Consider the following 13,909-nt stretch of genomic DNA (forward strand, 5'->3'; position numbering starts at 1 on the left):
AGACTTGTTTAGGAACAATTGCATTCAGAAAAACGACCCTTTGGGTTGTTAATGTGAGCAAATGCTCTCTACTACTATATACTGTACACCACAACCTTTCAGAATTATCCTTTAAGAACCCTTTCATGACCCTTCTATACTTTGGTTTCTTCTCCTGCCTGGCAGCTGCTACAGAAAGGTGGGAAGCATGGGCCAAAAAGTGCTCCATCCCAGACTGTGATAGGAAGGAGGTTGCTTTTCAGCCCTAAACCCTATGTTTATATTTGTTGGATAGCTAAAATATACTTTTAGTTTTACAATTAGTTTTACACAATATTTGTTGGATAACTAAAATAAACTTTTAGGCTTTTGGCTACACTATAAATACTTGCATAGATTATTCAGATGGGGAAGATTTTTGTGAAACAAGTACATTTCCTTTTTTTTCAACATCAGAGCTAGACTCGCTTTCCTATCTCCATGCACCTTATGCTTTAACCCATCTGATATTTATGTCCTAAAAACCTAATGCAACCGGTAACAGATTCTGATATAGGCGCTATCTCTTCTTCAGATCATACATCTGTTGAGCTAACACAAGATGGGCTTAATGAAGATCGACATAAGTTGGAGATCAAATGCCATGCTCTTAAACGATTCTGCATGCGGAAATAAAATTGTAAACACTAAGTAATTACTTCTAGATAAATAATTCATACTATGTAAGCAAAGGGCTACTTTTGGGATGGGGCTAATAGTGGTGACAGTCTGTGAAACTTCAGCTTTAGGAAATGGTAGCCCAGAGAACTAACCAAACTCATTAGGAAAATGGGATTTTAAAAATCCAATTGCGAATGGTCAGAGAAGCAGAAAAGGAAATGGAATGGAGATGCCCATCTAGTCTGTCCAAACTATAGGCTTTTAAATATTGTCATGGAGTCTCCCTGTCAAAAAATTACTTGGAACCCCTAATATATATTTTGGACAAACAGTGGCAGTTTTTACAGAAAACAAGCTGATCCAAATAGAACAGAGCAGGGAAGAAGTGACTTCTTCTGGGCCAACAATAATTATGATGTGGTTCTTGGACTATATACCCAGGGAAGCAAAAGCAGGGAAAATACTGCAGTGTATACGTGGGCCACCCAGCCAGTTGTATCTCTCTGCTTTCAATAGGCGTAGGTTAGTAGAGGTTGGGCTGGAGGTATTTGTTTCTCCCTTGGGTGTCTTTTCAGGCTTCCCTACACTTTGCAACCTCTTTCCTCTGAAACATGTAAGCTTTGTGGAAGAGCTGATGTGAGTTAAATAACTGGAAGATTGTGGGCATGCAAATTGCTGTACTGAGTTGGCTCAAAACTCATCCAACCAAATGCCCCAGGAAGATTTCAACTGTCAGTACTATAGATCTTTCAGTATTATTTGCTCCCTCTGGCCTACTCTTGTTGATAAGATGGCTGCTGCATTCTGTACCAATTATGTTTTTAGTCATGTAAGACAACATTACAGTAATCCAACCTGGAAGTTACTAAAGGCATGTATAAAAGTGGCTGGATCACCATTCTCAGAACAGCTGCAAATTGCTGTTGTAGATGGGGGGGGGGGCGCGCGCGGCAGCAAGGGCCAAGATGAAATTGTGATACAAGACATTTCATGGCATGGAGTACTAATTCCCAGCAACACTTACCTTGAGTGGAAGCACTGGTAATAGTGGAAGCACTGCAAAACATTTGCCAACCCAGCCTCATGGCCCAGGAAGAATATTATTGCTGATGCAATTAAAAATTGCTGTCTGTGATGGAGTTCCAGAAGTTTGGCAAGTATATTATAATGTTTGATGTTTTCCCCATTCTCTTTGCCCTTGGACTCATCAGCAAGCAGAGTGATGCTTGTCAGGCTTCCTTGAGTAAAGGTCTTTCAATACACTGAAATGCACCCATTGTGATAATCTAAGATAAGCATTTAAAAGCTTTGCCTGAACTGAAAAGATGAAGAATCAGATTATTCTCTCTAAATAAATAAAAAGTAATATGCAGTATACCCTCAGTTGGTGTGTAACAAAACAGAATAAATGCATGTGCAGAAAGTTAATGTTTTCTGCTTCATAACCCTCTGCTTGACACTGGAAGGAAATATGTTAGCTCTCAGATTTAAAGTGTTAGTTTTTTCAACATGTGGTTAAAGCTTACAGAGCAATAAATCATGTGCTTTCCTTGTACGGTATCTTGCAAGTGCAGTAAGACAAGACCACCAGATTTGCCCTCCCACAAGTCAGCAAGGCTATTGGACAGCTAAAAAGTTGCTGTTTTGCTAGTACGTGTCAGATACGGAGCATCTATGCTGGTGGAGTCTGATTTCAATGGTTGTGGTCAGTCTGAGGAACCTGTGATGTGATAAGATAGCGCTTGTGAGGTCATGTGGTTAGCAGACACCCAATCTAACATAGCAGCTTTGTGGACCCAGTTATTTTAAATAAGGCTAGCACTTCAGCTGTATACGTGGTATTGTTTTTGTGTTCTTGAACCAGGGATTTTGTGCATGCTAGATAATGTTTAAGATTAAGGATGTTATAGGACCTCTTTTGACAGAGCAAGTCAAGCTATACTGCATTTTCTCTCTCACTTATTTTTAATGGTGCAAGCTGGTGTGTATAGATAGGTGTCGAGTTTTGGCAAAATATCATCAGAGTCCTAGGAAAGATGTTTTTGTACTCATTTGAGCTTAGAGGTCTACCAGAATACATAATCAGCTTTCAATAATGTTGGCTTCCTTTTTGCTAATGTTCTTTGCTTTTAATGTAATGAACTCTCTCCTGATGGCGTAAGCTATGACAACACATTATTACATCATAAAAATGGGTTTTTATTTATTGCTGGGTCAGGAACAAAATTTAAGAGGGAGGAAAGAAAAGGGGGTGCCTTAAATCTCTGTTTAATTTTTTTAACTTGTTGACCGCCCAGTCTTATGCACCCCTCCTACGCTGTCTGCATGCCTCCTGCACTGGTACTGACTACTGTAAAGCAGTCTGCGCCAATTGCAAAAGGCACTCCAACAGTGCTCAGTTGGCATGCTGCTGGGAGCTCCAGTGGAAAGGCCTGCACCTTCCTGCCCATGTCAACACTTCCCCCACTGCTCACCAGAGTTAAAAAGTCTTTGGGGGAGGTTTGGAGGGGTGGGGGAAGGGGGAATTGGTGGATTGAGCCTAGGGAGGGGACAGGATCAATGGCAGTGGTGCCACTGATTTCCTATCCCCCTTGCTGGACCCAGTCTCACCGTGCAGAGAAAAACTGATTGAGGGAAGGAGGTTCAGAAAAACTGACTGAGGGAAGTGGGTTTGTGACTTTTAGAAAGAGCGTTTTGTATTATCTGTAGTTATAATTATCTCCGATAAGTATTCAGATCGGAATGAAATGGAAACTGTGTTCAGGACACAATCTTAATGTTCATGCTCAAGCATGGACTAGTCAAATTTTGATAAACAAGGTGGAATATACATGAATTGCAGGAAGCAATAGGTTTCTTTTTCTTTGACACTGAATATGACTGGATATCCTGTAGCATGCAGGAGAAATATTTTGAAGGAACAAAACTTTCATTTCCTTTTCCAGAACCAACTGTGAAGACATCAAGGTCATAAACTGGCTTTTTAAACAACCTTCATCTAACAACAGTTCAGCTGGAAAGGTTGAGATCTAGCAATATATAGCCCTTTGGTAATCTACATAAAATTCACTCATGACAATTGAATTTTGACTAGAGTTTATGATCCTGCCCTTAACTTCTTACCCCTTTCATACTCTTGGCAAAGAGGAGGAGTTTTATTAAATTTCTCTTACATTAAAATGATATATAGCTTTATAGGGCCAAGTTTAGCTGATAAAAGCTTTAAAAGTGTTAAGTTTTCAGACAATTTTAATTTGCAGTTGGCACACATTGTAGCATGCAAAGTGCATTTTGGAATCCCGTTCTTCTGACTCCTTGCTATAATTTCAATCACATACTTTCTTTTCCGATTTCAGAACTTTTGATTATATGGTGGCAGTGCAGTGATCAAAAAGTCATGACCCTGCCTGATCAAGTTGCTGGTTTCCTGTTCTGAGTTGCTTAAACCTTCTGGTCTCCATGTGTCACTAGCTGTAATCTTTGTCATGTTAGCAATTCAGCAACCTAGTCTTAGCATCTTGTTTCCTTTTGGCTTCTTAGTTCTTGATAAGGTGATAAGTGGCAAACCCCCTTCATGTTTTTAAAGGAGAAAAAGTACTTAAGTACGTAAGCAAGGAACTTTGGGAAACTCATTCATCCTCGGTCCTTTAAAGTGGTGAGGGAGACATGCTCCTGTTTCATAAATGGAGAATAGAAAAAGGAATCAGTTGTCTAGGCCATCCACTGAAGCTCAGAAGTGATAAGAGAGGATCTGGGCGCTGGAGTTGTGCATAAAAATACTCGCACTCTCTGTAGCATATATGATAGAAAGCACTGGTTCAAAGGCAATAGTGACTTTGATGCAGGAGGCAATTTTAAGTCAAGAAAACAATTTGAGGGCAAGGAGTTGAAGCATTAAATATTTGGTTGTGGTTCACTTTCATCAGTTTTTAAAGCTCTGGTTTAGTTACTGACTTTAAAAAGTGGATCAGCAACTGGTTAAGGTACATGTTTTGCAAAATAATACAGAATTATTTTGCTTGCAGTGCATCCCTATCTATAAAAGGGAAATTTTTTTCACTTGAGGGAAAAAAACTTTTGTTTTTAAAAGGTGTTTAACAAGTACCTGTAATAGAACTTTAAAAAGCAGGAGAATATTTTCATTGGGATGAATGGCAAAATACTGTAGCAGCAAGGAAGAACAGCAATGCCAAGGAAACACAAGACACTTCCCCCATAATTTCAAGCATCCTCCGCACTGAGACCTTGTTGCCTAAGGATTAGGAGGACCACTAACTGTAGGACCAACCTGCCTATTAAACTCTTCTGATTTTTCCACTTCTTTTCAGATGATGCACTGGGAAATTATAGCATCTCCAAATAATTGGAGCAGAGAGGCACCCCTGCCATCCCTCAAGATCTCCAAAGTGTCTTAACTGTTGAACTAAAGTACCACATTTTGCATTTAGAGATCTAAGTTTAAAACAATGAAGGGATTTTATGTCAGGGCTTATTCTAGAATCACTGGAATAAAAACCTCTTGTTTGGTTTTTGGGGCTCAGTTTGATTCCCCGGTGAGGGGAAGGGATTAAACCCCAATTGCTCTTTCAAAGGAGTATGAATCTCTAGTTGCTCTTTGGACCATCACAGACTAATTCTACGAGTTTGGAGGAAGCCTTAACAGATTAAACTACTTGTATTTGTAGGAATAATGTCCCAGTTTATAAAAACTTTCATTCAGTAGTTCACCTGAATTTGATGCATGAGGCTCATGTAGCTAATTCCTTCAGTAGTTGTATTAACTGAAAACAGCTTTGACTGGCCCACAATGTTTGCACTAAATGTTGTTGATTTGTTGCACCTACCTCTCTTTCCCACCCACCCACCCCAACATGGTAATAGCTACAAAATTGTTGTAGAATAAGATTTTTTTTCAGAATACTTCATCTGATTCTGCTTCATAAAATTAATTTGAATGAATACCTACATGTTAGTGGGTCTTAGTTTGCTTCATTTTTTAATCTGATGTAGGGTTGTGTTTTTAAAATCTCTAAATCCTCTCTGCTGTCTTTTTTCCTTTTGCTTTTGCTTGGGGGTGACAGTCAGAAACAGGTAAGAGCATGTTGTGAAAAGGTTCAAGTGGCCTGAATCTATATGAGCTCTTCTACTATGTTTCTAACCATGGCTGCTCTGTGTTCTTGAATGTTAATCCACAACCTTGTAAATCATATATATATACTATGGGTCATTGCTTATTTCTGCCATTTTCAAAGATTACCTAAGACTAGTGATAGTGGAGACAGTAAGCTTTTTTTTTTTTTGAAATTATAAAACCAATTGGACCTTTGGAACAACAGCAGGTCCACCATGTTGCTGCAGGTCTGTCCTTCAAGAGATCCCCATCTCTCCCAGTCTTTCAGTTCCTTAGTTCCACAACCTCTGGACCAGACTTCTGATGTCATTATTTCTTCCACTACTGCTGTAAACTGACTGAAGGATGCTTGAATTCACCTTTTGAGGATCCACAATTGAGAAGTCGATTGTGTGGAGGTAATGCACCAAAAGAAACTTCTACTGGGAAACTGCTAAAATACAAATAGTCTCTCTGTGGCCAATAAAATCCCCTTCCCCAGGACAGAGACAAATAGCAAAGCTTGTTTCAGTTCTGGTTTTATAGGGACACTGCTTTCCCACAATCACAGCAACCCCTGGAACATTATTCTTTAACTGTGGTCTAGAGAACTGTTCTCACACTTTATGCAATGTTAAGATTAAACATTCCCCTGGGGGCTGGGGGATAAGAATAGGCCCTCAGTTTGGCTGTACTTGTTGTAAGAGGCGACTAAACAGCCACCGGGTAGATGGGACTCGTCAGCCTGGGAAGGCAGCTCATCTAAGAAAAGGAAAACTCTGATCCCAAACCTCCACTGCCTTGTGGCTACATCCAGTTATGGAAAAGGCTTCAGGAGTCAACCTCGAGGCAAAATCAGGAGCCAGAGTCCCTGAGGCAGTTCATGGCTGAACACAGTCACGTTCTGGCAATTCCTGTGACGCCGCTGGAACCAACCGTATTGGCCTCTGCCTTTCCATTGGACCATTTCAGTGACGTGGAGAGGGGGGATTTGCTGCATGGGTAACAGCCTATCCTCCATATCTACTTTACCCAGGCTTCGCGCACTGGAGAGGACACTCTGTTCCAGAACCACCATTCAGGGCGCGATACCATAGTCTTCCAAGACTGAAGGATGCCAACATAGTAATAAGATTAAACAGGAGAAAGGAATGAGTTGAGGCTGGGATAACAGACTGGCTCTATTTAGAGGTGATTGTTCTTTCTCTTCTCTACACTTTGGTGGAAAATATGCCTCATTCTTCACTTAAGGTAAACCCCTATCTTCTGTATCATTCACCAAGTGTCTTCCGCTCCTGTCAGTTTTAAACTTTGGCTAATGCTTTGAAAATCTAAAGCCAAATAACTTGGTCTTAATGCATATGTTAAGCACTGATCAACCAATTAACTTAAGAGCATGTCACAATCATGCTGGATCATTTCATGTTTCAGGAAAGCTTTCCAAACTCTAGCACAGTTACTGAACACAAGGATTTTGATTGTTTTGCTATCCCATTTAGTTTCAGAACGGTGCACTGTCTTGAATGAAGATTAATTGGTATGTTATTATGGATAACAGCTATCTGCTTGTATTGTAGCTGGTTAAAACTGCCATGCTTGTAGAATGCAAGAAATGAACTTTCTAAATTCTTCACTTCATTAATCAGCTTTAAATATTACAAGGAATTCATGTAGTGTGTGGGTGGCTGCACAAAGGCTGCATTCCTGTTCACACTTACCTGGGAGTAAGCCCTATGGACTATCATTGTTAAAAGCATATACATAGTAGCCTGTTCCAAGTACAGATCTGTAACATTTCCCCAAATGAAGTCACGCAACATACTAGCATATTAAAAATAAAGCACACATTGAAATGAATGGGGAACCACCTGAAATTGGCTCACAATGCACAATCTGAGATAGACTAGTCTAAAGTAGAATCCCCTCTTCTGAACTCTGCTTAACTCCAGCTTCCTAACAATCCAAAATGAATTCCCACATAACTTCATGTAATGCTATATAGATAGCACTTCAATTTGGTCAAACTTCTGATTATCCAAGCTTGGGACATTGCAATACAGTTCCGTAAAGCAAAGTGGCCTCTTCAGTACTGAATAGCAAAGTTCATAAAGCCAGGCCTAAAAATTCTTATCACGAATGTTCAAAAACATAAGAACAGCCCCAATGGATCAGGCCATAGGCCTATCTAGTCCAACTTCCTGGATCTCACGGCGGCCCACCAAATGCCCCAGGGAGCACACTAGCTAACAAGAGACCTGCATCCTGGTGTCCTCCCCTGCATCTGGCATTCTGACATAGCCCATTTCTAAAATCAGGAGGTTGCACATACACATCATGGCTTGTAACCCGTATTGGATTTTTCCTCCAGAAACTTTTCCAATCCCCTTTTAAAGGCGTCCAGGCCAGATGCCATCACCACATGATATCTGTGGTATGGAGTTCCACAGACTGACCATACGCTGAGTAAAGAAATATTTTCTTTTGCCTGTCCTAACTCTCCCAACACTCAATTTTAGTGGATGTCCCCTGGTTCTGATATGTGAGAGTGTAAAGAGCATCTCTCTATCCACTTTATCCTTCCCATGCATAATTTTGTTTGTCTCAATCATGTCCCCCCTCAGGCATCTCTTTTCTAAGCTGAAGAGGCCCAAACGCCGTAGCCTTTCCTCATAAGGAAGGTGCCCCAGCCCAGTAATCATTTTAGTCGCTCTCTTTTGCACCTTTTCCATTTCCACTATGTCCTTTTTGAGATGTGGAGACCAGAACTAGACGCAATACTCCAGGTGTGGCCTTACCATCAATTTGTACAATGGCATTATAATGTTAGCTGTTTTGTTCTCAATACCTTTTCTAATGATTCCAAACATAGAATTGGCCTTGTTCGCTGTCACTGTACATTGGGTTGACACTTTCATCGACCTGTCCACCACCATAAGAACATAAGAACAGCCCCACTGGATCAGGCCATAGGCCCATCTAGTCCAGCTTCCTGTATCTCACAGCGGCCCACCAAATGCCCCAGGGAGCACACCAGATAACAAGAGACCTCATCCTGGTGCCCTCCCTTGCATCTGGCATTCTGACATAACCCATTTCTAAAATCAGGAGGTTGCACATACACATCATGGCTTGTACCCCATAATGGATTTTTTCCTCCAGAAACTTGTCCAATCCCCTTTTAAAGGTGTCTAGGCTAGACACCAGCACCACATCCTGTGGCAAGGAGTTCCACAGACCGACCACACGCTGAGTAAAGAAATATTCTTTTGTCTGTCCTAACCCGCCCAACACTCAATTTTAGTGGATGTCCCCTGGTTCTGGTATTATGTGAGAGTGTAAAGAGCATCTCCCTATCCACTCTGTCCATCCCCTGCATAATTTTGTATGTCTCAATCATGTCCCCCCTCAGGCGTCTCTTTTCTAGGCTGAAGAGGCCCAAACGCCATAGCCTTTCCTCATAAGGAAGGTGCCCCAGCCCCGTAATCATCTTAGTCGCTCTCTTTTGCACCTTTTCCATTTCCACTATGTCTTTTTTGAGATGCGGCGACCAGAACTGGACACAATACTCCAGGTGTGGCCTTACCATAGATTTGTACAACGGCATTATAATACTAGCCGTTTTGTTCTCAATACCCTTCCTAATGATCCCAAGCACAGAATTGGCCTTCTTCACTGCCGCCGCACATTGGGTCGACACTTTCATCGACCTGTCCACCACCACCCCAAGATCTCTCTCCTGATCTGTCACAGACAGCTCAGAACCCATCAGCCTATATCTAAAGTTTTGATTTTTTGCCCCAATGTGTGCATGACTTTACACTTACTGACATTGAAGTGCATCTGCCATTTTGCTGCCCATTCTGCCAGTCTGGAGAGATCCTTCTGGAGCTCCTCACAATCACTTCTGGTCTTCACCACTCGGAAAAGTTTGGTGTCGTCTGCAAACTTAGCCACTTCACTGCTCAACCCTGTCTCCAGGTCATTTATGAAGAGGTTGAAAAGCACCGGTCCCAGGACAGATCTTTGGGGCACACCGCTTTTCACCTCTCTCCATTATGAAAATTGCTCATTGACACCCACTCTCTGTTTCCTGGTCTTCAACCGGTTCTCAAAAAACTCCACAGTCAGGGAATTAGAGGGCAGGTCCTCTCGTGAATTCAGTAGCCTTTGGTGAGGGACCGTGTTGAATGCCTTCTGAAAGTCCAGATATATAATGTCCACAGGTTCTCCCGCAACCACATGTCTGTTGACCTTTTCAAAGAATTCTAAAAGGTTTGTGAGGCAAGACTTACCCTTATAGAAGCCATGCTGATTCTCTCTCAGCAAGGCCTGTTCGTCTATGTGTTTTGAGATTCTATCTTTGAGGCATTCCACCATCTTACCCGGTATAGATGTTAGGCTGACCAGCCTATAGTTTCCCGGGTCCCCCCTCCTTCCCTTTTTAAAAATAGGCGTGACATTTGCTATCCTCCAATCTTCTGGCACCATGCCTGTCTTGAGGGACAAGTTGCATAATCCACTCTTGGGTGGATGCCATCAGGGCCCAGTGACTTATTGATTTTTAATTTATCAATGAGGTCTGAAACATCTTCTCTTTTAACCTCTATCTGACTTAATTCTTTGGTTAGGAGGGGCCGTTCAGGCAGCGGTATCTGCCCGAGGTCTTCTGCCGTGAAGACAGATGCAAAGAACTCATTTAATTTCTCTGCCATCTCTAAGTCTCCTTTTATCTCCCCTTTTATCTCCCCCTTTTATCTCCCTCACCATCCAGAGGGCCAACCGCTTCTCTGGTGGGTTTCCTGCTTCTAACATATTTGAAGACGCTTTGCTGGCCATGTTGCTGGCCGTGCATTCCTCATAGTCTTTCTTGGCCTCCCGTATCACCTTCTTACATTTCTTTTGCCACAGTTTGTTCCTTTTTATTCTCCTCATTAGGGCAAGACTTCCATTTACGGAAGGAAGCTTCCTTGCCATTTACGGCGTCTCTAACTTGGGTCGTAAGCTATGCGGGCACCCTCCTGGACTTAGTCGAGCCCTTCTTCCTTTGCAGTATACACTTCCGTTGGGCCTCTGTTACTGTGGTTTTAAGCAGTCTCCATGCACTCTGGAGAGAGTGGACTCTTTTTATCTTCTCTTTCAACTTCCTTCTAACCAGCCTCCTCATTTGAGGGAAATCTGCTTGTTGCAAGTCAAGGGTTTTTGTGAGAGATTTGCCCAGTATTCTTCCCCCAACATGCATGTCGAAACGGATCGCAGAAGATTCATCTGTAGTATTGTTCTTGTAACTAGTTCTCTCAAAGTAGCAAAGGCATAGTTTGTCTCTCCCCCCTCCCCCCCAATCTTGAAACCGCTTGGAAGAAATGAGCAATGTCCTTGACTGCACTTGCACCACTGTTAATCTTGCAATGGTCTCCTTAGTTTTGGAAATTAGCAGTTGAACATGAACGTATTATCCTTTCTTAAGCTAAGATTATAGGCCTATCTAATTCTTGTGTGTTTTTTCTTCTAACAGATCAGATGCCTAAAAGGCCAGAGAGCCTTCTCAAACCCACACGCTTTTGATGGGATTCATATCGTGAATCATTTGATAGGAGATGATGAGTCATTACTTTCATCCGATGAAGACTTTATATCAAACCACATTGAGGAGGGTGGGGTTCACTTTAACTTGCACAGAAGGACTGGTCAGAGAGACTTGAATCCAGTTGTGGCCGACAGTAGTGAAAGTGATACTGAAAATGCTGCAGATACAGAAACATCAGGCCCAATCATTCAGAAGGAGAACAACCAAAAAAGAGTGGAATCTTATTCTACTACTGTGTAATCACTGTGAATGATGCTGGACTGAATCTTCTAGGAGCTTGTTCCTGGTCAAATGAAATAAGGCATTAAGCTCTTGGACTGACTGGCGCTTTGTCTTACTTGACCCATGATGTGTATGCATCTTACTATTTGCCTTTGCATTTGCCAAATCTTTATTCCTGACTTGCTGTGGCCATATAGTATATTGGGAGGAGGTTGGGTGGAAAACAACACTAACAGTATTAATGAGTATTTCCTGTATGCCTCTCGTGCTAGAAAATGTGCACGCACAATTTCTTCTTACTCAAGAACCATTTTACAGTTCATAAACCTGGAGAATCCCTATTCTTTAGAAAAACGTTATTGTGCAATATTTTAATGCTCTGTGAACAAATGTGCTCTTTTTACATAGTTTGTGATCAAGATGGCAGTACACAGGATGGGTATATTGAACATGGTATATATCTGACTATCTTGGGTGTCTTATTTTTAATTAAAATAGCTTCTATTATAGGAAACCACCAAAGTTTCCAAACTAAAGCCTTTATCTGTGCTATTTTATATAATAATTAATGATCACACTTTGCCCTAAAGAGTTAAAAAACACTTTTATGTGCATCTGCTTTTGATGTATTGCTAATGAACCTGATCAAAGTATGTTAACTACAAAAATGTCTATTTTGTATATATTTATATCTCTGCCCCTCCATAAAAATGTACATTGAATTTTATATGGGAAGTGTAAATGTTGCAGTGTGACTGGTCTTCGCATTTTAAAATGCACATGGAATTCTGTGTATACAAGGGAAAATTGCAGAACGCTTATGGACAAAATGGCAAAAACACTAATTTGAGATTTAAGACCTCAGCTTACCAAATCTCTCACAGGTTCATGTCTTACTGAAATATGTGTTCCAAGTGACACTATTGTCTGAAATTTTAACTTTGTGTATATGTAACTATATAATAAACTTTTTTCATGATTTAACAGGTTGCTATATTTAAGTATTCCCTAAACTACAACCATTCATTGTTACAAATGGGGAGGATGCCTGCCAAATGGTGGAATGTGGATCAACATGTGGCAATCCAATGTTAGTGAGGGTTGCTTGTGTGGGAGAGTTCCAAAACCTACTGAGCTCCTAAGCTGGCTTTGCTACACATTATTTTTCTTAGACTTGCTTCTGCTAGCTGTCTGCCTTTGGGGACTATCTCCCCTCTGCTCATTTCTTACCTGCACCTTGCCTTGTCTGTTTTTTTTCCCCATAATCTATTCAGTTGCAACCCATCACTACAGCTGTGTTTACAGAGACTGACCACCAAATTCTATTGAAATGTGACCTGCAAGTGGAGAGTCCTTGCATATTGTGCAATTTGTGTTTGCCCATGGCAGTTCTACCTCTTTCCTTTAGTCTTGAAAATGTTGGTTGCTAGACTTGAAAATAGGTATGAGGGTAGAAACTGCTGCTAATGTCACAAAGGCACTGATGTGTTTCAAGCAGAGAGCTACTTTACAGTTGGAGGGAGCATTTAGAGAGCTTTCTCCCAAAAGAAAGATGGCAGATTTCCCAACCCCAGTGTATTACCTTCCCCTTTTTAGCTTTTAGACATTACCTTCCCTAGATACACCGCTAAATTAAGGAACAAAAAACAAATTTGGGATAGAATTGTATATTGAGTTTTATTGTGTGAATGCCAAGATGAAGGCTGCAGTCTTGGCACATTAACTGGGAGTCAAGCTTCAATGAACCCTGCATGACTTGCAAACGTGAATAGGACTAGGCTGAACATGGTCTTCATTCCAATTGAGTTAGTACAGAATGGCTAGAAGACAAACTTGTGTTTTTATGCAATCCAATTTGCTTTTGAAGAATGATCGTGAATGCTTTGCAAGTACTGAACCACCATTCAATTAATGGCTTATTCAAATGTGAACATTTTACATGAGTATAGCTGAGCTGCAAGGCAGTAATTGTCTTATTAGTGTCATCTAAAGAATGAAGGCCTTATGTAGCAAGATGTTGAACCTGGGGCAGATCTCACTGAACCACGGGCTTTGTGCTGGCCAGCTTGATCCTAACCATGTTTATTCAGAAGCAAGTGCAGCTGATTTCAGTGGGGCTTGCTTCTAATTAGTGTGCCTAGGATTGCAGCCTCAAGCTGCACCTGAGAGCAAGTTCCACTGAATTTGATAGGTGTTACAAATAAACAACCATGAGACTGGACTACACGTCGATCTTCTTTTGAATTTGCCTCTAGCTTCAGTTCAGGGGGCCAGAATGCTTGCTTTACTAAACAATGAAACCTTGTCAGCTGCAAATTGCAGGAGAAGAAATAGGCTTTTCTGGAAGGCTTGTT

The 13,909-nt window shown here is 41.2% G+C and overlaps 1 protein-coding gene across 4 annotated transcripts in view; it reads left to right on the plus strand.

The window, feature by feature from the left end:
- EVI5 (ecotropic viral integration site 5) overlaps positions 1-12,539 on the plus strand; it is a 92,314-nt gene extending 79,775 nt beyond the window's left edge. For 2 of the 4 annotated variants that reach the window (XM_066626622.1, XM_066626623.1), the window contains one exon: positions 11,262-12,539. In XM_066626622.1, the coding sequence (XP_066482719.1) occupies positions 11,262-11,573 (312 nt within the window). In that variant the 3' untranslated portion in view covers positions 11,574-12,539. Of the gene's footprint in view, positions 1-3,584; positions 3,690-5,997; positions 6,169-11,261 lie in introns of all 4 variants that reach the window. The other 2 variants (XR_010794437.1, XR_010794438.1) reach the window with 2 other exon arrangements.
- Positions 12,540-13,909: the final 1,370 nt, after the last annotated feature.

Source organism: Tiliqua scincoides, chromosome 4 (genome assembly GCF_035046505.1).
Source record: "Tiliqua scincoides isolate rTilSci1 chromosome 4, rTilSci1.hap2, whole genome shotgun sequence".
Classification (NCBI taxonomy): Eukaryota; Metazoa; Chordata; class Lepidosauria; order Squamata; family Scincidae; genus Tiliqua; species Tiliqua scincoides.